The sequence below is a fragment of the Apaloderma vittatum genome, unplaced genomic scaffold, assembly GCF_000703405.1.
Source record: "Apaloderma vittatum isolate BGI_N311 unplaced genomic scaffold, ASM70340v1 scaffold17333, whole genome shotgun sequence".
NCBI classification, from domain to species: Eukaryota; Metazoa; Chordata; class Aves; order Trogoniformes; family Trogonidae; genus Apaloderma; species Apaloderma vittatum.
Window position 1 is genome coordinate 28,235 of NW_009710029.1, and position 26,579 is coordinate 54,813.

Sequence of the window (26,579 nt, forward strand, 5' to 3'; positions counted from 1 at the left end):
TGTTTGGTTCTAATATTGCTTAGGTTTTTAATTCCTATGGGATATGTAGTTACAATAATTCCCTTAAATTCTGTATGGTTTAGCAATGTCTTACAGTTTTAGCCTAACATCTAACGGCAGAACGTGTTGAAGAGAAAGTACCTTCTTTCACTAAGCAAACAGTTCCAACTACCTCAGTTTGCTTCAAGGTGCTTGAATCTTTATCCTGGCTAAAAACTACGTCCAATTTTCTATCTCGGAGTAAAAAGCAGCAACATCTTAGTATTATTGTAAATAATTAAATAGAAACAAGTAAGTTCACCCAGTCTGGTTGGTGACTGGTAGGAAAAGAACCGCACGTTCTCTTTATGGGTGGTAGGTTTTGTGCGCGGCAATTTGAGGTGAACGGCACATTGATAAATGTTGTCTTGTGTTAAGAACCAAAGTCAACCTTTGTTTAAAAGTACAGGATATAAATTTTCAAAGGTGACTTATCTGAAAGGTAAGTATCGTTATCCATGCACGACTTGTGTTAACTTTGCTAATGGGGCTGAAACCAAAACACGGCGAAGGCAGCATCGCTAGGCAGTGCTTTCAGGAGTAAGTTTTTAAATTAGTATTTCTCCTTTGTTTCCCCTCTTCCAAAGCAAAGAAAATGTTCTTGAAGAAAATGTTCTTCTGACCATAAAGAGATGGAAGAAATAGAGTCTTAATTGCTTACGTAAGGGCCTACTTATTCCTCTTGCTCTTACACATGATGTGGCGGGTTTAAAAAAAACAAAAAATTTTAAAAAATCCCTTTTCTAAATCCTCTGGAAGGATCTAATGCAAAAACATTTGGAAGAGGATGTTACTTATCTGTGGACTTCAGTAAGTTTTGGTTAGGTTCTGCTGATACATATATATGCAATTAATTATATGGGGTTCTGCTGATATATATGTGCAATTAAAGCTTGCTGAGAGTGCTGCATTTTAAAGTTTTAATCAGCTCTTTCTCTGCAAGCCATTCCTCCAAAGAGGGGAAGGTGTGGTGGATGCCGATGGATAGTCTGTGACTCACTGAGCAATCTTGTTTAATAACCTATATTGCTTCCATCTTTTGATAATAACTGAATATACTTCAGTGTTACAATTATTTTGGAAAATGGACCACCACTCAAAAAAGACAAAATACTGTATGAAGTGTTAGGAAAGATACCTTGGAAAAACTCCCTTTGAAAAGTACCTTTGGTTTAGGGACATGTTGTCTGCTGAAAAATGGAATGCAGGTTCTTTAACATCTATTTTACAGTGCTACGTGAAGGTAACAACTTGTTTTTCCTAATGTGTAAGAAGCTGCACTTGAGAGATCCCGGCTCCATTTCCAAGCCTAGGGTGTGATTCAGTTTCATGGGGCTCAAACTATGGACTGGTATAAACTTTCCCATTCTGAACTGTCTACACAGAGTATATGTTAATTCTCCTGAAAGGCAAGACAGACTAGATTTGCCTAGAAAAAAAATAAATTAAAAAAATATGACAGCCATGGAATGAAAGCTGCAGTATTTCTGATATTTATATGAGAAAGGCTTAATTTCATTCTTTCAGGACTTTTTCCCCCTGGATGTACAAGTTCTCAGCTAAGTCCACTCTTTATTTTCCTGTGCTTTTGACACAGCGGTTAATATTTTGCCTTGCAGAGCATCATATAAGATTTTTTAAAGTTTTTTTTTATGTTGCAAGGGCATGTAAAGAAATCATTTTTCCATAGTAACTTCTTGTACGTTAGCTGAAAACTTTCTTGTGCTGAAATGAAACTGAGAAGCTGAGCAAACACTTGGTGGAAGAGGATATAAGATCGTAATTTCGCTTTAAGGTTCAGGTCCCATAATGTTCGATAAAAGTGTGTATGTATGTACACGTGTATTTTTTTTTTGCTGTAGTTGCTCTGAAGCAAATGTTTGTAGTTACACAAGGGACTCTTTGACACTTTTGAGGCACTTTTAATACCAGTTCAGCGCAAGACATCCTGAATTGCTTCAATCACTGCAGCAGGATGGGCCCAGGCAGTTAGAAGGGTTGAAGGCAAGCCTTGTAGAGATAGGGTAACACTTTCCTATTATTTTTTAGCATTTATTTTTAACCTGCGAGTTAACGTGCGTATCGCAATCATCTTTTTCTCCTTGTTGAAAATGTGCATTCGGCTTTTAAAACTCCTGTTTGCAGATACGCCAGGCAATCAGATTCAGTGCCTCGGGAAATGAATCTCACGGATGAAAATCGAAGAAGCATGAGACCTGTTTTGAGGGGGGAATGGTTTCAGTATTAGGATTTGGTCTGCAGCATCCATCACCTTCTTGTTACAGTTAGAATCGGTGTGCGTGCCCATCCCAGAACTGACCAGAGCCCAGCCAAACAGACCAGGAATAAATTAAAACGTGCATTTCATAGCTTGCTGGAAAGCATGAAACCTCTTCTTAAAGAGGCATTATACAGGTTTCACTTTTAAAAGCAAGTTAACACGTTATGTTTAACATGAAATTTTTGCTGATACATCCTGTCTTACCACAGTGATTTTTCATGTGTCTCTCTTTGCTCAGCTTTCACCCCCTTTTTTTGAAGTTCTGAATGGTGTAGGATTACGCTTGTCGTTCGTACATTTACTTAAACAATGGAATAAACAGTTTTTTCTGTTTTGCTTCAAAGAATTGCCAAGAAAATGCTTTTAGAAGAAATCAAAGCCAATCTTTCCTCTGATGAGGATGCATCTTCAGATGAAGAATCGGATGAAAGAAAAAAGAAAACTGGAAAGCAAAATGAAAACGCGGGAGATGATGGTGAGCACCAAAAAGCATCTGGGAAAAAGCGATGCTTGAGCGCCTGTCATAATTTCAAAGGTCACTGGGGAAAATTATAAAGTTTTTATCAGCTTTCAACAAAAAAAAAGCACCATCGATATTGATAGGTAGTTGCCCAATAGAGACCAGCGTATGTGAGGATTATCATCTCTTTTACGCTTACAACTTGATGTTAATAGTCTGGGGTTTGTAACCAGAAGTCCTAGGGGTTTGTGAGAAATAATCTATACAGAATAGCAAGTACCTGAGAGAGATTTGACTGATGTGTACAGTCCTTGGAACACACATTCCAAGTGTTCAGCGGAAAATACTTAAAATTTGAGGGAGCAGTGTTATATTGTTGCTTGTAATTGCCTGGAAAAGCACAGGACGTAGCCTGAATCAATTCAGTTTTTAATTCCTGCCAAATTTAAGTAAGAAAGTGACCGATATGCGTATTATACTTGCTTATCTCTGACAGAAGAGAATGAAACAGAAAGTGACCGATATGCGTGTTGTACTTGCTTATCTCTGACAGAAGAGAATGAAAAAGAAGATAATTCTGAATCTGATTCAGAGGAAGAGGAATCCAAGAAGCCTAGATACAGACACAGGCTGCTGAGGCACAAGCTGACAGTGAGTGACGGAGAATCTGCTGAAGAAAAAAAGGTGAAACCGAAAGACAAAAAAGAAGGGAAGCGCAGAAATAGAAGGAAAGGTACGTAATGCACATGTTTTCTGTCATAAAAAATATGTACTTCCATAAAATAAGCCCAAAGCATCTCAGAACGGAGACCTGAAATTGTAATTTTAAATTCTCTGTGAAAACTTCCTTGTGTATTAAATCTAGAACTCTTAGCTGTGTTTGATAAGGAGTTTTATTTTAAATGTTGACTACAAATGCAGCGCTCTCCGCTTTACTGTATCCTCTGAATTGGCTTAGGCCTACCGAGTGTTAGAATTTTAACCTGAAATAGCAGAAGCAAGCTCAATATGTCTAATTTGTGAAAAACACTCTTGTCCTTTACGTGTCTCGTTTACCTGGGCTGTTCATGGGCTTTTGCGCGTGAGAAATTTCTCCTTCTTGGAGCGGTTGCAAGCTTTAGTCGAACACCAGATGGCACTGTGAGATAGTGCTTGACTTGGATTTTTCCTTTTCGTTGTGACATACAAGAACAAAGACTCTGTCAGCATCTTGTGTTTAATCTGTCTGAGCAGAGGAGGGGCGCAATGGGACAAATTTGTTGCCTTCCTTCTTGAAAACTCCCATTTTATTTCTTTTACCTGAGTGTATATTCTTACTTTTCCTCCCTGACGGGATGATAACTCCACCAACAATACTTCTTTCAAGAAAAGAGATTCTAAATTACAGTGGCAGCGTGCGAATAAGATGCAGCCACACTAATTCTCACGATTCTTTAGCATCTTTTAAGTTTGCTTGTGTCATGTAGAACAATATACTTAATTTCAGCTTGCTGGTTTGGGGCCCGTGCATAAAGACCTCGAGTTTTTGGTATGATATTTGGTATGATCAGGACTCAGCTAGCGCTTACACCTAAACTTTTCTACTCTGTGCCCCTTATATTGCTGGTGCTTCCTATTAGTGGGTTTAATGGGTCCTATACTGGCCAAAATGAACTTTTTGTCGATCTTAAACAGCTTGTTGTGTAATTAGAAGGGCTAACTCTGCAATAATATTCAACGTGATGTCGTGCTTCATTTTTAAAGTGAGCAGTGACGATTCAAATGACTCCGAGTTTCATGAATCTGCAGTGAGTGAGGAAGTCAGCGAGTCTGAAGATGACCAGCGTCCAAGAACAAGGTATAAATAAAAGTTGGCTATGCTTGTTCTGTGCTTGGTTTTTGGTTTTGAATAGTGAAGTGTAGGGAGGGAGATGGTAAAAGTTAAAGACTTTGGATCAGTCCTTCAGACCTTTGGTGGCATTTGTCTGTAATTTGGTATCTGCTGATCAGCTTCACGGTGAATGTGAGAATTTGGAATTTCTACCGAAGTATGTGGCATACAGCAACTTGATGAGCCAGTGTGAAAGGAAGATTAGCAAAAAAATGAGCAGGTTTATGCCAGATACATCGATGTTCGTTGAGGAATTGTAAACTGCAGTAGAAAACTAATACTTAACCGTTCTGAGAATCTTCAGGGTTATCTGGAATAAACTCTATGTGTACAGATTGAGGAATTGTAAACTGCAGTAGGAAACTAATACTTAACCGTTCTGAGAATCTTTAGGGTTATCTGGAATAAACTCTATGTGTACAGTGAGTTGAGGGGAAGGAAGGAACTTGGAAGTAAACCCCTGGTTGCACAGGAGGAGTATATATTCTGTGAATTAGCAGTGTGGTTCATGCACCTTTTTATAACTGTTTTTCAGTGAGGTAATGAATTACTAATGTTGACCAGTAATACTGCCTTTTTCTTATTTTATTTTTTTTTTATTTTTTCCCATTTGTAGATCTGCCAAGAAAGCTGAGGCGGAAGAAAACCAGCGCAGTTACAAACAGAAAAAGAAACGAAGGCGTATAAAGGTTCAAGAGGATTCTTCCAGTGAAAACAACAATAAGGTACTATATTGTGTTTTGAATTAATAAATGGATCAAGGAGTTCTGGCCCTTCTGACAGCTGCTTGGGGACTTGGGTGTCTCAGCTCTGTGCAAAGTAAAACATATTTTTTCTCAGCGTTAATTCAGTGCTAAAATTTGTAAAATGGCACCATTGTGGAGAAAAACAACATTTAACTAAAAGTGTTTTCTGTCTACATCTTGATGAGAATGCATGATGTTTCTTAAGTAAATGGATTTTTTTAGACTAAATGTAGACAATAGCACAAATAGTAGGTTCCCAGTATTAGGGTTTCTTTTTCTTGTGTGGAGCAGGTGACAGCTGATCTCATCTAGCACCACCAGAGCAAAAAAAGTTTTCTATTAGTAGTTATTAGTTACTATCAGATGGTGACAGTCCCTTTGGTACTGCTTATCTTCGGTAACTCAGAATACGTCATAGTTAAGGTGGCACTTCTTCTGTCATGCTAGTTAACCTGTTTGTTTAAAAAGTATCTGAAATTTTGGGGAGCTTGTCTAAAAATGAAGGGGTTTCTGGTGCATGATGTAATTTTCTTGCTAACAGTTGTTTAATTTCTGACAGAGTAATTCTGAGGATGAGGACAATGATGACTCAAAATCTCCTGGAAAAGGCAGGAAGAAAATAAGGAAAATAATTAAAGATGATAAGCTTAGAACAGAAACACAGAATGCACTTAAAGAAGAAGAGGAAAGAAGAAAACGTATAGCAGAAAGAGAACGGGAGAGGGACAAATTGAGAGAGGTGTGTTTCGTTTTCTTTGCAAACTTCTAGGAAGTTGAATTGTTGGTGATGTTTAAGACAACGTATTTCTGCCGCAAATTAAGTTTGAAATTGGTTACGTGTAGCCTCTTAAGCCACAAGCTTTATTTTTAGTTTCCTGCAGGTTAACATTGGTAAGTTATATTTGAGACTACTGAAATCTCTAGAAAGCTGTTTCAGTTGCCTACTGCCCTACTTTCCATGGGGAAAAGCACTTTCCCAAACTAAATTGTGGTGCATAGTGAAGAATTTAAGGTTTCTCTTAGAATTTTGCTAAAGCTGGTATCTGTCAAGTGCTTGGAATTACTCATATGGGAAGGAATCCTTTGACACCCTGTTTCTGCTCGTAGGTGATAGAGATAGAAGATGCTTCACCTCTGAAATGTCCCATTACAACTAAGCTGGTTTTAGATGAAGATGAAGAAACCAAAGAACCGTTAGTGCAGGTTCACAGGAGTATAGTTACCCGACTGAAACCACACCAAGTAGATGGTAAGGCAAGAGAGAGAGAAATTTTCCTGTTGATTTGTTTTCCTCCACGGGCAGAGCACATGATGCAAGCTGAATTAGAGTTGTAAGAAAAACTCCTTGGTAGGCAAATGCCAGAAAGTTGGGTTTAATGCTTTATTTTTGGAACAGCTGGATGAAAGTAAGTGAGATTGGCAATACATAGTTGTCTTTGAGAAGCAAAGAACTTCAGAAATGTGCGGTTGCAAGGGTCCTCAGAATCATCTCCCCACGCTGAGGCAGAGTCAAATGTTTCCTCATTCTGGTGAGGAGTTAGTGCATTCACGTTTTACAGTTCTATTTCTGATGAAGAAGGAGAAAAGGAGAATCCTTTATAAGCATTTATTTCACAGCTCATTCTGTTATTTTAAATTCTCAAAGTTCACGATCTACAACCTTGCTGTTTTAGTAAGAAATTTCTGGATTTACTTCAGCTGTTAAAGAGAGCTACCCCAAACCAGGCACAGCAGTCACCTTGAAGCCTTATCTGTGCCGAGTGTCGTGTAGTAGAATACAACTTCCCAATAAGTATGTTGCAACAAACAAACAAAAAACCCTGCCCAGCAGACCCTCTTTAGTGAAAACTGAGCATATAATTAAGATCATCCCACATACGACCCATTGGACGGAAATGAATCAGTAATTATCCTGAGACCTGCTTTTCTGAGGGTAACTGTGATCTTACAGGAATCACACACATCTCTTACTGGGTGAACTTTACTAAAATGAATGTTTAATAAGAAAATTTTCAATAATTTCCTTCAGGTGTTCAGTTCATGTGGGATTGCTGTTGTGAATCCGTAAAAAAAACAAAGTCATCTCCTGGCTCTGGATGCATTCTTGCTCACTGTATGGGTCTGGGGAAAACGTTACAGGTAAGCAATGAAAGTCGTCTTATTTTCTCGTCTGTAGCTTGCTCTCAAAAGCTGATCCAGCAAAAAGCAATTTTAATGACTTTCAGAACGGGGTAAAGCTGTTTCCTAGGCAGTGGCTCAGGGAAAGTTGCTGGAGGAGAACGTTCTGTAAAGAGATCTCGAGAAAGAAGTTGTGTTTTGCAGTAGACAACTGTGAAAGCTCTGAAATGTGCTTGTGTGTTCTGCGCTTCTAAAATATCTAGAATTCAATTAAGCAGTCGCTGATAGACGCACGTGTAGAGGTCATATTTGTAAGTTATGTGTAGCTCCCTCGCAACTTGGAAGAAGACACAGCTCATAGGAGACAGGCCTCGGGACCCAATCTTTCTGAGTCAATTTAGTAATTGTAAGCAGGTGGTGGTTTTTACCGTCTTCCTCATTCAGGTGTTGCTCTTTAAACTGCCTGTTTTCCTCGGTGGTTTTTCAGTCCTTTGTGCACTGAAAGTAGAGGTTAATCAGGTTTTTGTTTGACTTTTTTGTTTTGTTTGGTTGGGTTTTTTTCTGCCACACCTTTAGTGTCTGAAGTCAAATGCTTTTCGTTTTAATATAAACAATATTTTGCTATGATGTAGACTCTCAGGGGTTGAGGGACAGGGGACATTTGTTTTCTGTTTCAGTAATTGTCCATCTGTGCATTCATATTTTTGGGTTGTGCCTCCCAGTTAAGACCAGAAACTTTCTTTGCCTTGGCAGTTACTCCAGGGCCTACTTTGAAACTCTTTTTCCCTTCTCTGTTTCTTTTCTTTGACTTTTCAATTCTTTGCATCATGAGATCTTCAGGTTGAAGCTTTCATTGTCACTTCAGCTTACGTTCCTTCTCCATTACACTGCTGAAGTCTGCTTTGTCAAAATCTTTAAAACAGAATATCGTAGCATTCCTTAAAAAAAAAAGGTTTCCATATTTCTTAGTCTGATACGAGCGGCTCTTCTGCTGGGTTAAAAGTGCCCAGTGAACGACTTACTGTTTCTATTAGTCTTTAAAATCTGAACCTCAGTCCTCATCTTAAAATGTTTCTTCTGAAACTCATCACCCGAGGAGCTGCTGTAAAACAACGCACATGGCTCTTTGTCTTGAGCCTCTTAAAATCATCGCGGGCCTGCAAAGGAGCTTATGCCCTGGACCTTCAAAAGAGGTAAAAGATCAAAACCAGTTCTCTTGAATTCCCTACGTCTCGATATTCATGCTGGTACCTTTTCAGATTAACCGGAAGTGTTCAATTCCTTCTGTGTGTGCTTGTTTCCAAGTACCCGTCTGCATAGATTTTGGTTTTGCGTTTAGCCGGGTGTAGCATCACCCCAAACACTGACAGCAAAGAACTGAGCTGAGCTGAGCTGCTGCTCTTGCTGCTCTCCAAGAATTCCTTTAGCAGAAGTCATTTGATGGAAGAGCCTTGCCTTCTGATTCTGGGAAAGGGAAAGGGAAGTTGTTGACAAGTCTGAAGAAGAAAGTTGAGTGACCACCTTACCTGCGCTTGGAAAGGCCCGCAGAGGAGCACCTCAGTCTCCCTGTTGTTGTTCTTTATTGCTGCTGTGTTTCCTCATTTCTGGAGGAGGGACATACTCCTGCATTTTTATCAGGACAACTGACTAGTGAGTTTAATTACTGTCAACCGTTTTGATCACTGGCTTCAGCTAAATCCTTAAAAAAACCCATCTTGCAGCTTCTGCAGATGTTGGAATTGAGCAGAACTGATTTCAACTCGCGAGCAATCAGGGCCTTCCTGTGCCAGGAGCGGTTCTTCGCCAAGAAGTCGCTTGGCAGATCTGCTGAGTGCTTCGGTGCATTTGTGACTGACGGGTCTAGACTGTGTTGGCAGCCAGCACTTGTGCAACACTTCATTGTAAATTCTTTCTTCATGTCCTCCAAATACGGATGGGCTTTACTCATTCCCTGGAGCACAGTCTCGTTAGTGTGGTGATGATGGTTCTCAGAGAGGTTATTTTCTTCCCACAGTGAGGATGGGATCCTCAAAGCATCTATGAGGAAATGCCATTTCAACCATCCTCTTCCATCTCGGTCAGTTGTGGTAGAAGCTTCCCCACTGGGTTGGGAAGCCTGACCTGAAGACTCGCGATCTGTTCATTTGTAGAGAGGTCAGTATATCGACGGGCTGGAATTCCAACCTGTCTCCAAGATGTCTCAACATTTTTGTGCCGAAGCTAGATTCGTAGTCTGCAAGTGCCAACAGCCAACTTCTACAACCCGGCGAACAAAATGCTGTGAGACCCTGGTGAGGGGCAGTTAGTCTTTGATGGGGGGTCTCGAGTTTTTCTCCGTAGTGCTCACATCTGCCTGGGGAGTTGGTGTTCGGTGTAGTCAGCACACCCGGTTGCTGCCAGGTAGCAGACTTGGCTTGGAGTCTGTCGCCGTTATTTTTAGAGACTTGAAACATGCTCCAGGAGAAGACCTTCAGCAAAATCTAGCAGGAGCAATCTGTCATTCTTTGCCAATGTTAGCTCCGCCTTACTGAGTTGGATTGCTTCCTTAGTCTGGTGTCTTCCCTCGAAACCATTGCTGCCAAGGGTTCTTCAGAAAGTGAAGTTAAATGAGAAATATCTAGTCCTGCTCTTCTCTGGCCTAATTCAGACGAATTTTATTTAGGACTTTCTGATCCTAAGAATCTTCTTTCTTGACCTGCAAATTGCAGGATATCGTCCTGGGGCGCTTAGGCTGGCGAAGCATCTTCAGATTCTTTAGATCCCTTGCCTTCCTCTGCAAAGAACTGGCTCAAAGGAAGCTTGGCTTCAGTGGTTTCCTGATTTGGGAGGTTTTCCTGAGGTTACAGGGGTATTTTTTGAGTATCACAGAGCTGTAGGTGATCAGAGGGACCGTTGGCATTCACTGGATGTAGCATTTAGGTAAAACAAGCTGCAGTTTTGGTTGGTTGTGCCCACGATGTTTTCCAGAACCGCAGCTGCAGATTTGCTTTGTTTATGGAAATCGTAGTGACGCACGCAGTATTTTGACAATCTGCAGTCGAAGAAGGTTTTTATACACGTTTTGAAAATCACCTTTGAGGAGTGTATTTTCACATGCTTAATTCTAGCTTAGGTGTTGGGGTTCTTCAGGATTTACTTACACCTTTTACTGGAGATTTGCGATGTTTTTTGTGCTTTAATGGAGCAATCCTGTCTAGGTAGCTTAATCTTAAGCAGTGAGTTGAACAAATAAAAAAAAAGTGTTTAAACAAGGTTGTTGTTGGTAAGTTCTGTAGGCGAATATATACTTACATGGTTTTTTTCCTAGTATTTAATACTTGGTGATTTTTTTGGCATTTTGTCTCTTTTTTTCCTCTTGCAGGTAGTAAGTTTTCTTCACACAGTCTTGCTCTGTGACAAGCTGGATTTTCGGACAGCTCTGGTAGTGTGTCCACTGAACACGGCCTTGAACTGGTTGAATGAGTTTGAAAAATGGCAAGAAGGTCTAGATGACGATGAAAAACTAGAGGTATAAGGCTCAAAAAGAGTTTTTAGAAGTTAAATAGCTGAAGGATTTACATAACTGGGAAGCATCACCACTCAAAATACAGGTTAAGGAATGCACTTTAAGCATATGAAAAATCCACCTGCCCTAATAAGCCTTAGGTATTTAAAAGTTACATCAGTACATTGGTATTTTAAGAGAAATTCAAGCGTTATTTCTCCCCCTTTGAAAGGTCTGTGAACTAGCAACTGTGAAACGCCCTCAAGAGAGAAGCTATATGCTCCAGCGCTGGCAAGATGATGGAGGTGTGATGATAATAGGCTACGAGATGTATCGTAATCTTGCACAGGGCAGGAATGTGAAGAGTAGAAAACTTAAAGAAATATTTAATAAAGCTTTAGTTGATCCAGGTAAGTGGAAATTAATAAAAGTATGGATTATATGCATTGCACTTCCTGGTTTGTGTGTGTGAGTTAAGTAATGTTGCAAACGGAAGCCCGCTGGGCAAATAGTGATAAGCAATATTGTCAGTAAGATCTATCAGATTTTCTTTGGTTTTGCTGAGTTACAGAACAGTTTTTTCTATTAGATCAGATACAGAAATGAGCACAGGAATATATACGGGATGGATATCTTTTTTGTTAGCTTTGCTTTCTTTGCACGGCAATTTGAAGCAACTGTTGGGAACCTAAGGTTAGTTTAATCTGCTCGTTTGTTACAACCACAAGCTGGTTTATCCACAGAAGTCTAGAGTCAGAGGGGAGCAACTACACATGGTAAGTAGTTGAGGATGTGCCTTAGAAGTGGGAACAAGTGAGTGTTAGTTAAGTGCTCATGAATTGATTTGCAGGTAAAGCAATTAGTTTTTCAGTCTTGAGAAACAGATCCTGCTTATAGGCATCGTTCTGTTCTACTTTTAAACCTCCTTAGACAATTTAGGAAAATGTGATAGAGCAGTGTTTGTGATTAGGTTACTGATTTTTATAGATTTAATCGATTTCAGAAACTGCAGCGCATCGAGCCGTGTAGGTTTGGAATAATTTCAGCTGAACATGGAACGACTTTTGTTCTCTTGGTTGGCAGGATGGAATCAAATGGTTTGGAAAACTAACCTTGAAATAACTCTGTAATTATATTCTTCAAATCTTTCTCTATTTTAACTAATTCCGAAAAGACAGAAATGTTCATCTGTTGTTACCTGGTACTTGTGGAGACATTTGGATTGGCTAAATCGATCTCACGACGACCGTTATTTGTTTCTTGCTGACTTTGTGACTCACAGCACTGGCGATGTAGCCAGGCTGCCAGGAAGAGAGTCACGGAGCTATGTGCTGGCTTACTGCACTCGCTGCGAATAGGAAAACCTTGGCCTGTGGGAGCATTTTTTTTGATTTAAGAAGTTGCAAATGCGGTATCTGAGCGATAATTTAATGATAAATCTCTGGTTCAAGTGAATACCGCTAAGGTAGACGTATTCGATAGCAGAAGCTTGTATTGCGCGGCGAGCTGCAGAGGAGGGGAGAGGGAAGGTTTAGCCAAAGTTTATGGGTGGAGAAGTGATTTCATTAATTAACTAGCTCTGCTCTATGAAATAATGGCAGGATTATATATGCGTGCAGAGCGACAAATGGTTTCCCATAATGCTTTGGGCAACTGATGAAATGCCCATCGGTTTATTGATAGCTGTTGCGCTTTGCTTGCAGCATTTCAATATCTTGGTATTTCTTCACTTGTTGCTCCTAATAAAAATTCCATTACTGTTTAACTTGGAAACTGCTCTTTAATTGGCAGCTGTATAAAGCAGGCTTAAGTTCTTGTAGGCTTCAGAGGAGAACTCTGTATGTGTCTGTATATCTGTCGCTGAGTGTGTTTTATGTATATTGGTTTAATAACGTGCAAGAAGATGATCTTTGAGGAAAGACTGAAGGAGCGAGGCTTTTTAGCCAAGAAAAAAGACAGCTCAACTGACGAATTTTACGTCATGTAAGAGCTAAAAGACAACTGTTACCAGTTGTGTTTTTCCATCAGTTGGGGAAAGGGCAGAATTTATCCTTGATTTGCAGTAGTTTAAATTAAATAGTATTGCACAGTGTTTTCCCGAAAGAGAGAGGTCATGGAGTTGCCTCCTTCTGTCAGGGAGGGTATGTCCCGTTCTCATAACTCTTATCTCGGATGAAATGATCCCCTGAGGTGTCTTTTACATTCCTTTATTGTATTTTCAGAAATGTTCTCTCCATAATGAATTGCTTTTATGTTTTTGGAGAATGAGGGAAAAACCCCACAAATTTATGAAAATCCCTGCCACTGAATCGTAGCCAAAATATTCGTTCAAGATATCAATGCTACGTGCCTGCCAAACCACGAACAATTTTACTACGATAGTTTTTTCATATTTTAACTATCACTCACCTCTTCTAAACATGTTTTTGAGGTGGATTTTCTTTGTTTTAACTGACCACTTTGTGTTAATGAGTCACATTCTTTACTGAAATCGATTTCTGGGGTATATACACCACTTATCATTAAGACTTCATTATCCTTCTGCTCTAGTATACGTCGATTCTGATTGTACACATGATGTCCTGGGCCAAATCTGTTTCTGCGAATGATATTTTAATGTGCAGGCTGTCACATCTGGCGGGGAGATGTTGCAAATCCTTGCAAATCAGCTCCAGGAAACGGCTCCAAACAATCTCAGTAGTACTGAGCACAGCATCAACAGCTTGCTCCTTCAGGAAATACTGGAAAGAGAAAAGATCTGTCGCTCTTAAGTGACTCTCGGTGTTTTTGCGTGCTGTCAAAACTGGGGAAGGTACAAAAGTCATGAAATAATGCGGGAAAATGTTTCTGTGGCAGGTGTGAAAATTCAGAAAGAAGTAGGCTTGGACAAGTCTAGGTGTGTTTGCAGTTGATATGTGGATTTTCATAATGTGTCTTTTTAACCAAGTCTACGAGACATTTTTTTTCCCTCCTCGCTAAAAAATGTCTTCTTGATTCCTCTTCTGTTAGTGTGTGTAAAACATTCATTGAAGTTGCTAGTTGGATCCTAGAATATGTTTTATTTCTCCTTTTAAGGAAACAGTTTCCAGAAATTGCACTGTTTGCCCCCGTTGGTAATGATTTTATCTTAAAATTAAAAATGACCTGTTACCTGATGACTTTGGTTTCCTTTGGAACTGGCCAAGCACCAGTAGGTGGCAGCTTGAGCTGGAGTTAAAGAACAGTTTTACAGAGTTGTGACAGGGTGAATGGACACACTAAGCTGCACAGATAGATAATTTCTCTAGGAATATATTGCAAAGCTGTATTTAATCCTTTCCTTGAAGACCTTACAAGGAGCAACCTGGAGTTTATTAGAATGGCTACTGTGAATCACGTTCAAGGGCTGAGTGACAGCCTTTAACCGTGCTTTAAAAATACAGACAGAAAAAAAAGTTTGAAAACCCCACCCTAATAACAATAACAGAAGAAATTTTGGATTCTTTAGGCTACCGGTTTCATTGTCGTTAGAAAAGATGGACGAGATCTAATGTGATTTCTTTCCAGGCCCCGACTTTGTTGTTTGTGATGAAGGGCACATACTAAAAAATGAAGCATCTGCTGTTTCTAAGGCAATGAATTCTATTCGATCGAGGAGAAGAATAATTCTTACAGGAACGCCGCTGCAGAACAATCTTATAGAATGTGAGTAGTTCTCTGGTTTAAGAGGTGTTTGTTTCTTTGAGTATGCTTTTACCTTTCAGCAATATTTAGTTTGATTAGAAGACAAGAATTTGAATCTCTTTGCTAGGTTTTCATATCTAAAACCCCTCAACAGTCTGGTTTTGCATTTTGCATCTCAAGATGTGACTCCCTGATGGTTTAAGCCGAATTAGAACGAAGCTGCCTGGAATCTGGCCTCTCCTCTATCCTTCCCTCTGGCACGGCCTTACGTACAGCTGATTCCTCAGGGAGCCTGCATGAGGAGCATCAGAAAATTAACCGTAGCTTTCTGACAGTTCAGTTCCCTGACTGGGCTCTCCAGAGGATCAGATGAGTCTCAGCATGTCAAAAGGGGAAGGGAGAGAATGTTCCGAGGGGAAATGGGTGGGCCAGGTCTTGCAGCAGCATCAATTTCGATTGTTTTAAACCACTGTAGAGGAGCGTTCTTAGTGAACTTGCTAAACAGAGATTTATGTTACTGCCTTGGGAATTCTGTTCTTAACTAGCTTGTAACACTGGCTTCTGTTTGTAAATACGCCGTCAGGTATTTCCCTGTTGGTTAATATCCTTTTGAATTGATTTAAAATATGATCTTGTTTTCTGATTGTTTTGGTGTAGAGTAGCTTTCAAACTTAGCCTGACAAACACAGTTGAATCTGATACAAAGTTTAGAAGTTACCTTTGTGCCTAGAACATGTGCCAGTTTAGGATGCCCTTTCTGGAACACGTTAGGGTCGTTTGGGTGGTTTTGCTCAAGAGAAAGTTTTTAGTTTTGCGTACGGCACATTTATTATTTGTTAGACTTAATCCTAGTACCTCTACCTTCCGTTTTGAATAACTCAGGTCTGATCTTTTTGCCCTAGATCACTGCATGGTTAACTTTATTAAGGAGAATTTGCTGGGTTCGATTAAGGAATTCCGAAATCGATTCATAAACCCAATTCAGAACGGTCAGTGCGCAGACTCCACGCTGGTAGATGTCAGAGTAATGAAGAAGCGCGCACATATTCTCTACGAGATGTTAGCTGGGTGCGTTCAGGTAAGGACACTTCAACTCTTCACTTGTCTTAGCCAAGGAGTTTGGGCAGCAGAGCTCAGACCTCTGGTGAAGGTCACTTGACTCCTAAATGTGCAAGAGTCTCTTGGTCTGGATCAATACACCCTTCACCATGTGGATGAAGGTGTAGGGGCAGAGAAGTAGGCTGGCCTAAGAGTCAAAAAAAATGAGAACACAAGTACAATTTGCATTGCCCCGAGCGAGTGTTCAAAAACTGTGTACTCTAAACCAGAAAAAGGTTAACCTGAGTGCGAGCGAGGTCGACTCACAGTCAGCTCGAGTACAAAGATTGGTATTAGCTCCTTTACTTAGCCACGCTTTCACAAAAATAAAGTTGTATTTAAAAAAACCAACTCCCAGAAGTAGTTTTGGCCGAGCAGCCACTGAAGTTGCAGTCAGCTTTGCAAGGACTTGGAACTGGGATGTGGGGTTAACGGGTCATATACTTTTGACTAGACAACCACATTCACTAGGTAAGATGTGCCTGTAATTGGGTTGCATTTAGTGGCTATTTTTTCCCCTCTGTGGTTGGAAAGCATCTGAATCGTTGTAATTTATGCGTGGCGTTACGTCGGTCAAGATGCCAGAAGTTCTTACGCTCTCAGTAGTCGCTTTCGTGTTTATGTGACTCAAGTGTTGGTTGTAAAATTACAGAGGAAAGATTACACTGCATTAACGAAATTCCTCCCGCCAAAATACGAGTACGTTCTGGAAGTTCGAATGACGCCGATTCAGTGCAAACTCTACCAGTACTACCTGGATCATTTGACAGGTACGTGCCTCAGGTAACAAGATTGAAGGTTAAGAGGCTTTTTGCCAGAATTGGTAGGTTGGTTTGGATTTTTTTATGTCTTATTGGCTCTGTGGATGACTTTCCTGCTCTGAAGCTCAACAAAACAATTGGTTGCACGTAAAAATTTTTTTTTTTGAGGGATAACCTTAAAACCTCTCCTAACAGTAGCCCCACCTTCAGGTTTTGGTTCATCTCCCTGATCTTCCTTTTCAAAACATAAAACCTAAATGATTTAATGTCTTAGTGTTCCAAGAAACAAAATATTGACGGTAAGACTGGAGGGAGAAAATGCAAAATGGAGATGTAGCGGTGTGAGCGCGCTGCCGAGCCTTGCAGTTTCCTTTTGTCGTCATGCCGTTGTTGATCAAATATTGGCTCTTCTGTGGAACGGCCTCTTGTTTTGTCCTCAAAACCCACAAGGCTGGTTTTCACAGTGACTGTGCTTTTCACCAGCTTTCGGTGGGGTCTTGACCAGTCTATCTTGAGGGCTTGCATCTTCCCAGTAAAACTAAATTTGTTTAATTTAGGTCTATAAGGAACAAAAACCCACAACCCCAAAATGGGCTGATATGCTCTTTGCTTATGTTAGAGTTAAGCCACCCTAGTTCATACTTTTATGATATCAAGATACTGGAATATCAGCACTTCTGAATTATCCACGCAAACGTACCACGGGGAGCAGGAGTCTCAAGGAACTCAGGTTTTCTGTAGCACCGCCTTTCATGCAGCCAGATTCCTCAGCAGTAGTTTTTGGGTTATGAGGCAATTCTGGGGGTTTAAATACTGTTTACAATAATTGACTTTTAATCATCGGGCGTTGAATTCCATAGTCAAGAATGTTTAAGGCACTGCTCGTAGGATTTTGCCTGAAGCTTGAAGCACAAAGTTCACTTTTGGCAGTGATGACAAAATGTACTCTGTAGTCTGTTGTGCCGGTTTATTGCAATTTTTTTGCGTGCTTGTGAAGCCACCTGTCTCAAAATGCCTGTCTGTTGCTGTGGACTTTTTAATTTATTTTTAAACTATATTTTTCATTCTGGTTTCTCTGCCAAGTTTAATTACAAGAAAGATCAATTGTATCTGGAATTGAGCTATGATTTATAGGAATATGAAATCCACTGCATTGTCTTAATGGCTTTAGATACTGGAAAACATGGTTTGTCGTGTCCTAGATGTAGATATTTCCTGGGATTGTCTCATGCTTTGAGCAAGTGCGCAGAATAAGTTTTCTGCCTCTAGCCGTAGGCATTTGATGATTGTGCTCCGATAAATACTATTTTCTTGCAGGTACACGTGCCTTAAATGATGCAGATAATAAATATGAAAAACAATCTGTTCCAGGAACCTGAAGTTAATGTGCTGCTTCGTGAGAAATTGAGACTGCAAAAAAAAAAGAAATTTAACTCTCTGAATATTAGAACAATGGAAAAATAGGCTGGGGATTTTTTTAAGATTCTTTATTGTAACAGAATGCTGAAGCATTACAAAGGTGGCTCAGACTAGGAAGCCAAATGAATTGAAACCTAAATGCAAGTTTTATTTTGTGTTTTCGACCTTGGGCTGCTTTTCTGAAACCTGAATAGACACACGACTGTCCTTTTAAAGAGGATTTGGATTCATTCCTATGCTGAGAAGTGTGCTTTCATGTAAAAATGTAACCATGTTTCTCATTATCAAGGAGACAGGGAAAATCTAATTTTGACAACTTTTAACTGGGGGGAAAAAAAAAAAGCCTGTGATTCAGTAATTTGACCTTTTTTACAAGAGACGTTACAGTATCGTGTGCATCTGGAAAGAACACTCAGTCCTCTGCTGACGGATCGTTCATAGGGGGGAACAGTATGTGACAACCTTAATTCCAGGTTTCGTTCTAAAAGCTGAACTTTATTGTCAGGTGTAGGTGGTGGCAACGAAGGTGGAAGAGGCAAAGCCGGAGCTAAACTATTCCAGGATTTCCAGATGTTGAGCCGAATCTGGACTCACCCTTGGTGTTTGCAGCTGGACTATATTAGCAAAGAAAATAAGGTGAATTAGATATATCAAAATACTCTCTGCTGAGAACTTTCCAAATAAGCTTTGCCAAATGCTAGGTAAAGTTTCGTCAAATTAATGGAAATCTTTGTTGCGGTGGGGTAATTTTGCTGCTGGTTTTGTCGTATTTTTGTGTCTGAGTATGTTGTCATTCTTAAAACATTTTGCAAGGCCAACCCTTTGTAGAACTTAACATTTTTTAAAGTGGAGAATAAGCAGATGGCTAAAGATTTAATAAAAGCTTCTGGATGAGCGTTCTTAATAACTTCCTTGTTTTTTCTCTTTGGAGGGCTATTTCGATGAAGACAGTATGGATGACTTCATAGCTTCAGATTCCGATGAAACTTCAATGAGCTTAAGTTCTGATGATTATGCAAAGTAATTAAGTTTTTATTCCTTGTGTGTTGGATTTGTTTCCCTAATAACTGAAGTGGTGTCTGTAAAAGTGAATGCTTGTTTTTCTTATTTTATGCATCTGTTAGAATGTGTTCTCGCAGTTGAATTTTAAAAAATAATGGGGTGTGCTACGTTACCTACCTAGGAAAAAAAAATCTAAGGGGAAAAAGGTGAAGAAAGAGTGCAGTTCAAGCGGAAGTGGCAGCGATAACGATGTTGAAGTCATTAAAGTCTGGAATTCTAGATCTCGTGGAGGTGGAGAAGGAAATGCAGACGACCTTGGCAACAACCCTCCATCTGTTACGAAGTCCGATGAAGGCGAGTGTGGTATACGAGGAGATAAAATACAAGGCAGCTTCGTTTTGCAAACGGCAATTTGAGAGGGCTGTCAGGAATTCTGCCTTGTTGCAGAACGGCAAATTCCTTAATTCGTTGAAGTGCTTCTCTGCTTAAAGCTCCCACTGCTTCTAATAGTATACTCATCCTGGAAAAACAAGAGGCATCAATTTAGAACTTGTGGAGTGCCTTGTGATGGGGGAGCTGCACAGTTAATCTTTTTAATTCATATTGGCTTTTTTTTTTTTTTACAATTTCCCTGGAAAAACAAGAGGCATCAATTTAGAACTCAGAGTGCCTTGTGATGGGGGAGCTGCACAGTTAATCTTTTTAATTCATATTGGCTTGTACTTTTTCCAACAATTTCTAACAATTTAGATGTTTTCTTTGAGATTCAAAATAATTTTCTCTATGGAAAGCTGCTTTTCAGTGGCTGGAACATTTATGGATGATTTTTCAGAGATGCATACTTGGTAGAAAAAGGCTGTTGATAAATATTTTGGGGGAAAGTGTGGAGATGGTTGAAGTATTTGTCCAAATATCCTGAGGCACAGAAAAGGAATTTGTGACTCTAATTGATGGCTTGTGCTATTGATAACTGCTAATAGCACAACTCTCTTTGTACCGGTTAAGCCTAAAAATGAGGAATCAATTCTGTAGTTCAGATGTTTCAAAGCATTTAAACAGAGACTGTGCCTTTATCTTCCAAATTACTTTTTTCCCTTTCTTCTTTTTACAGGCAAAGCGACATCCTCTTCCAATCCTGGTAGCCCAGCGCCAGACTGGTACAAAGATTTTGTCACAGATGCAGACGCTGAAGTGTTGGAACATTCTGGGAAGATGGTGCTTCTCTTTGAAATTCTTCGAATGGCGGAGGAGCTTGGAGACAAAGTGTAAGTCCTCTGAAGAACTGTTTCCCGTGACCTTATGAATATGTTAGTCTGACACGTGTTCTTCACTCGGCCTTCCTAACGCTGTAGCTCCGTTTTCTGAAGCAGATGGTGATGCTGTGTTCCTTTTTCTCAGTGAGTTCTCCCGGATGTGCTTGTGCTCCGCCAAAGTCTTTCTCTGAGTCTAGAAAGGCTGTTTGTTTCAAAGGCAGCGTCAGAGTGAGGAGGGAAGAAAAATAAAGCGGTAGGATGCTTAAAATAACCTCAGAGGTGAATTTGGTGTTACCCTCTTTCTGCTTTCAGCCTAGTGTTCAGCCAGTCTCTGATATCTCTGGATTTGATAGAAGATTTTCTGGAGCTGGCCAACAGGGAGAAAACTGACAAAGACAAATCTTCTATTTATAAAGGTGAGTGTCACCTTGAGCAGTCGCAAGACTTTACAAGTCTCTCTTCGGTCCGAAGGGAATGGCTTTGAAATCAACTTTTCATTTAGAGTATCGTACTTTCTGTGCTGTTCCTGAAGTTGGTGGGATTCTCTTTGGTCGCCTCTGGAGGTGGTCTCTGCTATCCCGTTATGGCCTCTTGCTTCTGATTTCGTTCTGTGTCACCCACGCTTAATATAGCCCGAGCAGATTAAATGTTGGTTATCTGAAAGGAGAGAAGGCATTTTGTTAAGTCTGCTACAGAAATGCCGTTGTATGCTGACCTGTGGCAAATCCTGAGGCTTCCTACTGGGAGAGAGAGAATGAAAGGACAGGACTGCTTTACAACAGCGTGTAGAGCGTGCAAAATGTGAATTTAGGCTTCATAAGCACTTAACTTTTGAAATCTCCTTTTACTTATGAATTCTGTTTGTATGGGAGAGACTTAATTACGCTAATTGAGCAAAACGAAACTGCGCAGATCAATTAGAAAAGTACAGTTAGTGTTAGGAGACCTAAAGCCACTCTAGCTACTTCTTAAAATTAACTTTGGCTCCAAGTTGAAGGCATATCTCTACAAATATGTGTATTCAATTAGAAATACTACACCCAAAAAGCTCAGGTCTTTTAAAATACCTGAATTAAAATTTAACCTCGGAATTTAATTTGATTGTGAATTTGTATCTTTAAATTCTGGTCTGTATAAAACTGCTTTGAGGAGTTTAATTTAATATCAGTTGATCTTTTCCTGAAAAATAACAACACCTTGAGAAGAAATGGATGGTGATAGATGGCAGATAGTTTTTGCAAGGTAAAACAATGTTGCCAGTGCTTACTCTGTTTTCGAATGATTTTACGAGAAATTGGCTTAAGATTTGTAGGAGCTGTTGATTGCCATCAGAAATGCGATTACTGTTATTTTTTGTCATGTTACATATTCCATGTTTTGTTATGCAAGCTTCGCTACATAATTTTCAAGTGCCGGTGGCAAGTACCTTTATCCTCCAAAAATGTTCTTTATGTTGAATAACATACAATCTTCTCACGTTATTTGAAAATGTCAGAGAACAGTGTATTTTATGTTCTGTGTTTGTACTATTTAGAGTGTTGCGCATATCCAGTATTGTCAATCTTGTTACTTATGCAGTCAGCCCCGGAATATTTTGACTGTTACGTTTACAGGTGAAGGGAAATGGTTCAGAAACATTGATTACTATCGCTTAGATGGTTCAACTACAGCTCAGTCGAGAAAGAAATGGGCTGAAGAATTTAATGACGAAACTAATGTGAGGTGAGATGTCTTCTGATATATGTGCTCAATTTTGCCCCTTTTGTTCCCTATTTCTTTGTTAGTTGCATTAGCTTAAGGCTGGGCAAATAAATATCACTGTTGTCTGGTGCAGAGCTTCCACCAAAAAAAACCACGCAAAACCAAGAGTGTTCTGGTTCCCTGAGATTACTTCCATTTGTACTGATCGATGTGTGTTCGGTGTTTCCCTGCTTGTTTACATTGCAAGCAGTTTGGATCAGAGACAACTCTTTTTATTCCAGTTACCTAAAAAGAGATAAAGACCCGAGAAGGTCAGAGCCGCAGGGCAGCCAGTCAAGTTGTCTCTGAGCCATCCCCTGTTCATTCCAGATGGGACTTTCCAGTCAGATTTGGAAAAGAAGCTCGATACAAACGTGTACATGTTTAATGAAATTGAAGAGTTTCACCTTCCTAGGTTTTTATAAAATAAAACATATAGTTGTTTGCTAGCCAGGAAAAAACTTCAATAGCATGGGGTATGCCTGTTTAAAATAACGTTTTAATTTGATATAACTAATTTTATTAAGAGTTTGAAAATATAAACTCAGAATTTTTTCTTGCCCACCAGTTTTGGTTGGTTTCCAGAAAGCACCGATCTGGATTTCTGGGAGCGTATGTTTAGCTAAAAGTGTCGTCCTTGTAAAATCTGCGTCTGTTTTCTGCTTAATACAGTATTTTAATGAATTTTCTGGGTTATTTCAGCATATGAACAACTCCATAGTAACACAGCAACATGGGGACAATAGTTGTTCTCCAGAATATTAAAATTGTGCACCTTTTTTCCGTTCCAGAGGTCGCTTGTTTATTATATCCACTAAGGCCGGGTCCCTCGGAATTAATCTCGTGGCTGCTAACAGAGTAATCATCTTTGATGCTTCTTGGAACCCGTCGTACGACATCCAGAGTATTTTCAGGGTTTACCGCTTTGGGCAGAACAAACCTGTGTTTGTGTACAGGTTTTTAGCTCAGGTAGGTCTCAGTGTGATGTTTTTGTGACGTTCTGGTCCCGCAGTCAAATTTGTAAATGCTGTTTGGACTTGGGTCAAAGTCTGTAGTAGTCCGCACCAATCCAGTCATCTCGAACCCGAAATCATTTCCTGTTAAGCCTTTCGACACAAAATTTGGAATTCTAGCAGGGATTCACACACCCAGACTCAGAAACCTGCTCATCTTTTTTGCGTCATGCGCACCACTACAAATCGTTGATGGAACAGGCTGCAGAGAGGTGGTTGTGAGGCTCCCTGAGTCGGGTCTGGGAGCCCCTGACGGTCTAATGGGAATAAAAACACACGGAGCTAAAGAATTTTGTAGAAGATGGCATCCAGTTACCAGTTAAAAACTTGTATCACACCTGACACATACTAAAGGCGTTAATAATTCCAATATGCTTGTTTGGTTTTTTTTTTTTTAAAAAGTATAATGCCATTATTTCAGCTAGGAAGTATCTTGCTTCATCGTTTTGTTCTTCAGGTGTTACAGAGTTAGGCCAAAGACATTTTCCCAGTTACATTACTTGAGCAAGTCGTTATTTACTTGCCAACTTAAATAGATAACTTTTGTATAACATGTTGCTGTCAGACGTGCGTTTTCTTTGTGCTTCAGTCTATTTTTGTAATTTTCTATGTGCACTTCTGAACTGTCGATATCCTTTTTCTAATTACGATGTTCGGAACAGCCTATGCTGTTCTCTTGCTTATAGTCACCATCTCTTCTTTTTTTTTTTCAAGTAATTTTCCTTTTTTCATCAAGTATCTAATTTTTTTTCATACACAGCTGCAATGAATTAGACTTGACTCCTTCCCTTTCCCTCTCCTCTCCACCCCAGGGACACAGTATCTGTTTTCCTTTTTACGGGCTGCTCAAAGCAGCAAAACAAGGTACATGCTGTGGAAATTGCCTTTTTTTTGGGTCATAATCTTACTTTGGGGAATTGAAGCAAAACTGGATCTCTTCAAGAGAGTACTGAAAAAATACATTTTTTCAGTCAGTAGCTAGATGACATCTGTCATGTCCGCAATTCTTACTACTTTGTCTTTGCTTCAGGGAGGTGTTTTTTTCTTTTTTTCTCCACGAGGTGTTTTCAGGTAAATTTGTAGATACAGGGTCAAAGAAATGAGGTAAAGAGAGCATTGTTACATTGTTGTTTAGCTCTTTTATATCCATTAGTATTTTTTTCCTATGTGACAAGGAGCTCTAGTTCTTTGTATGAAAGTGAGCGTCTTCGGTTTTTTTTAGGGAACGATGGAAGATAAGATCTACGATCGGCAGGTAACGAAGCAGTCACTGTCTTTCCGGGTTGTCGACCAACAGCAAGTTGAACGTCATTTTACCATGAATGAGCTCACGGAGCTCTACACTTTCGAGCCAGATTTGCTGGATGATCCTAATTCAGAAAAGAAAAAGAAGAGAGATACGCCGATGTTGCCAAAAGTAAGTTGATGGACGTTGCTACGCAGTACGTGCCATAAAAATGACTTCTCTCTGCTTAAGGACGTGGGGTATTTGATCGTGGAAGGAGAAGAGTTTTCACCTTAGAGGGTTATTTTTCACTTCTAATGGAAGTGAATAGCAGGTAACACAATGAAATATGTAGTTAGTAGGCAGTGATGCTGTGCTTCAAAGGGCTGGTTTTTGTCTGAGAATACTTCCCAAGAGTCGAATTAATTCATGCTCTCCTTTGCCCAGCCTTCTTGGTTTTTAATTCCTCGTTTAACTCTTCTTGTAGGGACCAGTAGTAGAGATATGGTAGAGGTGGAGGTAAAAATGGCAATTATCTTTGCTTCTTCCTGGGTGAATAGGTAGTCAGCAGCGACACAGAAGTGTGTGGCCCGCAGGTAGTTAACGGGGGTTCAATTTCTGAGTTACTGCTGTGTCATTGTCCAGGGTCTGGGGTGGGGAGGGAGGTTTTCCATTTGTAAATCTATTAATTTCAAAGGAAAAATGTTTTGTTTTTATTTTCATCCTAGACTAGCTGTAGAGCACTATAATATAGTAAGTTGTGGTCAGGCTTCGTGTGGGCATTCTTAATAGTTAAGCCGTTCTCTGGAACGGTCTGTGAGACCACCTACGGTGGCGGTGCAGCTGCCGGGGGATTTAGGAAGCGTTAGCCCCCTGAGTGTTGGTCACTGTTACACACGCGTTTTAAAACCCTTGAGAACAAACTTTGGTGACTGTATCTGAGCTCTTTTTACTAGAGTTTCTCACTCTAAGCAGTAAATAGTAGATAGCCAAAAACTTCATTCTACCCTTTTACTGTGCTGTCCGTTTTTATTTTGGCAAATTCACTCCTACAACATCTTCCATCAGGTTGTAATTAATAGTATTTCTTTTGTCTTTTTTTAATTCTTGAGTTATTTTATGGCATATACATTTGTGCTTCCACAAACTCGTCGGTTGAAAAGGCTAAAAATGATCAGGTAGATTCACCTTATTTTAGCAGCTGCTGTATTTATTTGTTGAAAGCGGGGTTTTGCGTTCCTGATAGCCTCGCTGCATGTGGGAAGCGAGCCGGTAACCCCCCAAAACCCCTTCCCTTTCTTTGCCCCCCTGAATTCTGCTTGGTAGCGAGGAAGTGTCGCGCTGGCCGATAGATTCCCTCAGGTGCTGCAGGAGTTGGGAGCCGGAGGTGTGAGGAGTGCTTAGCGCCAAGGTACTCGCTGTTGCAAAGAGATTTATAGCGGAGAACTTGTTTCGTTCTTCCATTTGCTATTTTGATGATTCCACTTCTTTTAACATCATTCTTGGCTGCTTCCCTGTGAAGCTCAGCTAATTGAGACATTTTATTTTCGTTTTATCCTCAGTTAGGTTCTCGCTTTGCACACAAAACTGAGCTAGTCCGGTAGTTGCAACGACTCTTTCCTCAATTCCTGTGAACTGTTTAATTTGAATTATCTATCTATAATATCCCAAGTTTAGCTTCTGATATTTGATTCCCTATTCTTTTTCTTTTGTGGTCTGCCCCATTCTCTCAAATCCTGCATAGAAAACCAAAAGCAAGAATCAGCTGTGGGAAACGCTGCAGTGGATGTTATTCTCTAAATTGTGCAAGATTATTCATTCAGAAAGTTAGATATTCCTTATCTCATTGTAATTTTAGTAGAGAGATGTGATTTAGCTTTATAATAATAAAACTTATTCGCAATCGAGTGAATTTAGCAGCACATACCATTTTTTTTAAAGTTACTTAGGCGGCTGTTCACATGCTTCCAAAAACATTGCAGTAGCATCGACGAGTTAACCAGCGTTCGGAGATTCCCATTTTCTTGAAGATTATGTTGCACGATGTCCTGATGCTTTGCCCTGCGGCGAGTTCAGCTGGAAACAAAGGCAGCGAAAACTGCCCTCGTTACTCTTCCGGCGCTGAGCTGCCTGCCCCTCGCTTACAAAGACCAAGCTGTTCCTTTATAATTACCGGCGGAGCAAAATAGGCATTTGGGCTAAAAGAAGGCTTTAGTTCTGCCCTTTACAGGTTTGGGGTATAATTGTCTCTCTTTGTGTTGAGGCCTCTTTGACATCTTCAAAGCGTAGGCTGTCGAGCAGCGTTATCTCCTGTCATTTTACTGGCGTGCAGGCAGGAAGGTAAGGGATTATTATTGTCTCTGTGATCCTCGAATTGCTGTGAAAGGCGCAGTAAAAACAGGTAAAT

General features: G+C 40.0%; 1 protein-coding gene across 1 annotated transcript in view; it reads left to right on the forward strand.

The window, feature by feature from the left end:
* Nucleotides 1–26,579, forward strand: part of ATRX (alpha thalassemia/mental retardation syndrome X-linked) — a 57,729-nt gene that overhangs the window by 23,524 nt on the left and 7,626 nt on the right. The window contains exons 11-30 of the mRNA XM_009867167.1: nt 2,665–2,795; nt 3,337–3,513; nt 4,524–4,617; nt 5,267–5,375; nt 5,956–6,135; nt 6,504–6,645; nt 7,426–7,535; nt 10,876–11,022; nt 11,231–11,408; nt 14,545–14,682; nt 15,564–15,739; nt 16,412–16,529; nt 18,445–18,575; nt 18,871–18,959; nt 19,123–19,295; nt 20,053–20,206; nt 20,507–20,610; nt 21,808–21,916; nt 22,726–22,903; nt 24,170–24,364. Coding sequence (XP_009865469.1) covers nt 2,665–2,795; nt 3,337–3,513; nt 4,524–4,617; nt 5,267–5,375; nt 5,956–6,135; nt 6,504–6,645; nt 7,426–7,535; nt 10,876–11,022; nt 11,231–11,408; nt 14,545–14,682; nt 15,564–15,739; nt 16,412–16,529; nt 18,445–18,575; nt 18,871–18,959; nt 19,123–19,295; nt 20,053–20,206; nt 20,507–20,610; nt 21,808–21,916; nt 22,726–22,903; nt 24,170–24,364 — 2,833 coding nt within the window. The remainder of the gene's footprint in view (nt 1–2,664; nt 2,796–3,336; nt 3,514–4,523; nt 4,618–5,266; nt 5,376–5,955; nt 6,136–6,503; nt 6,646–7,425; nt 7,536–10,875; nt 11,023–11,230; nt 11,409–14,544; nt 14,683–15,563; nt 15,740–16,411; nt 16,530–18,444; nt 18,576–18,870; nt 18,960–19,122; nt 19,296–20,052; nt 20,207–20,506; nt 20,611–21,807; nt 21,917–22,725; nt 22,904–24,169; nt 24,365–26,579) is intronic.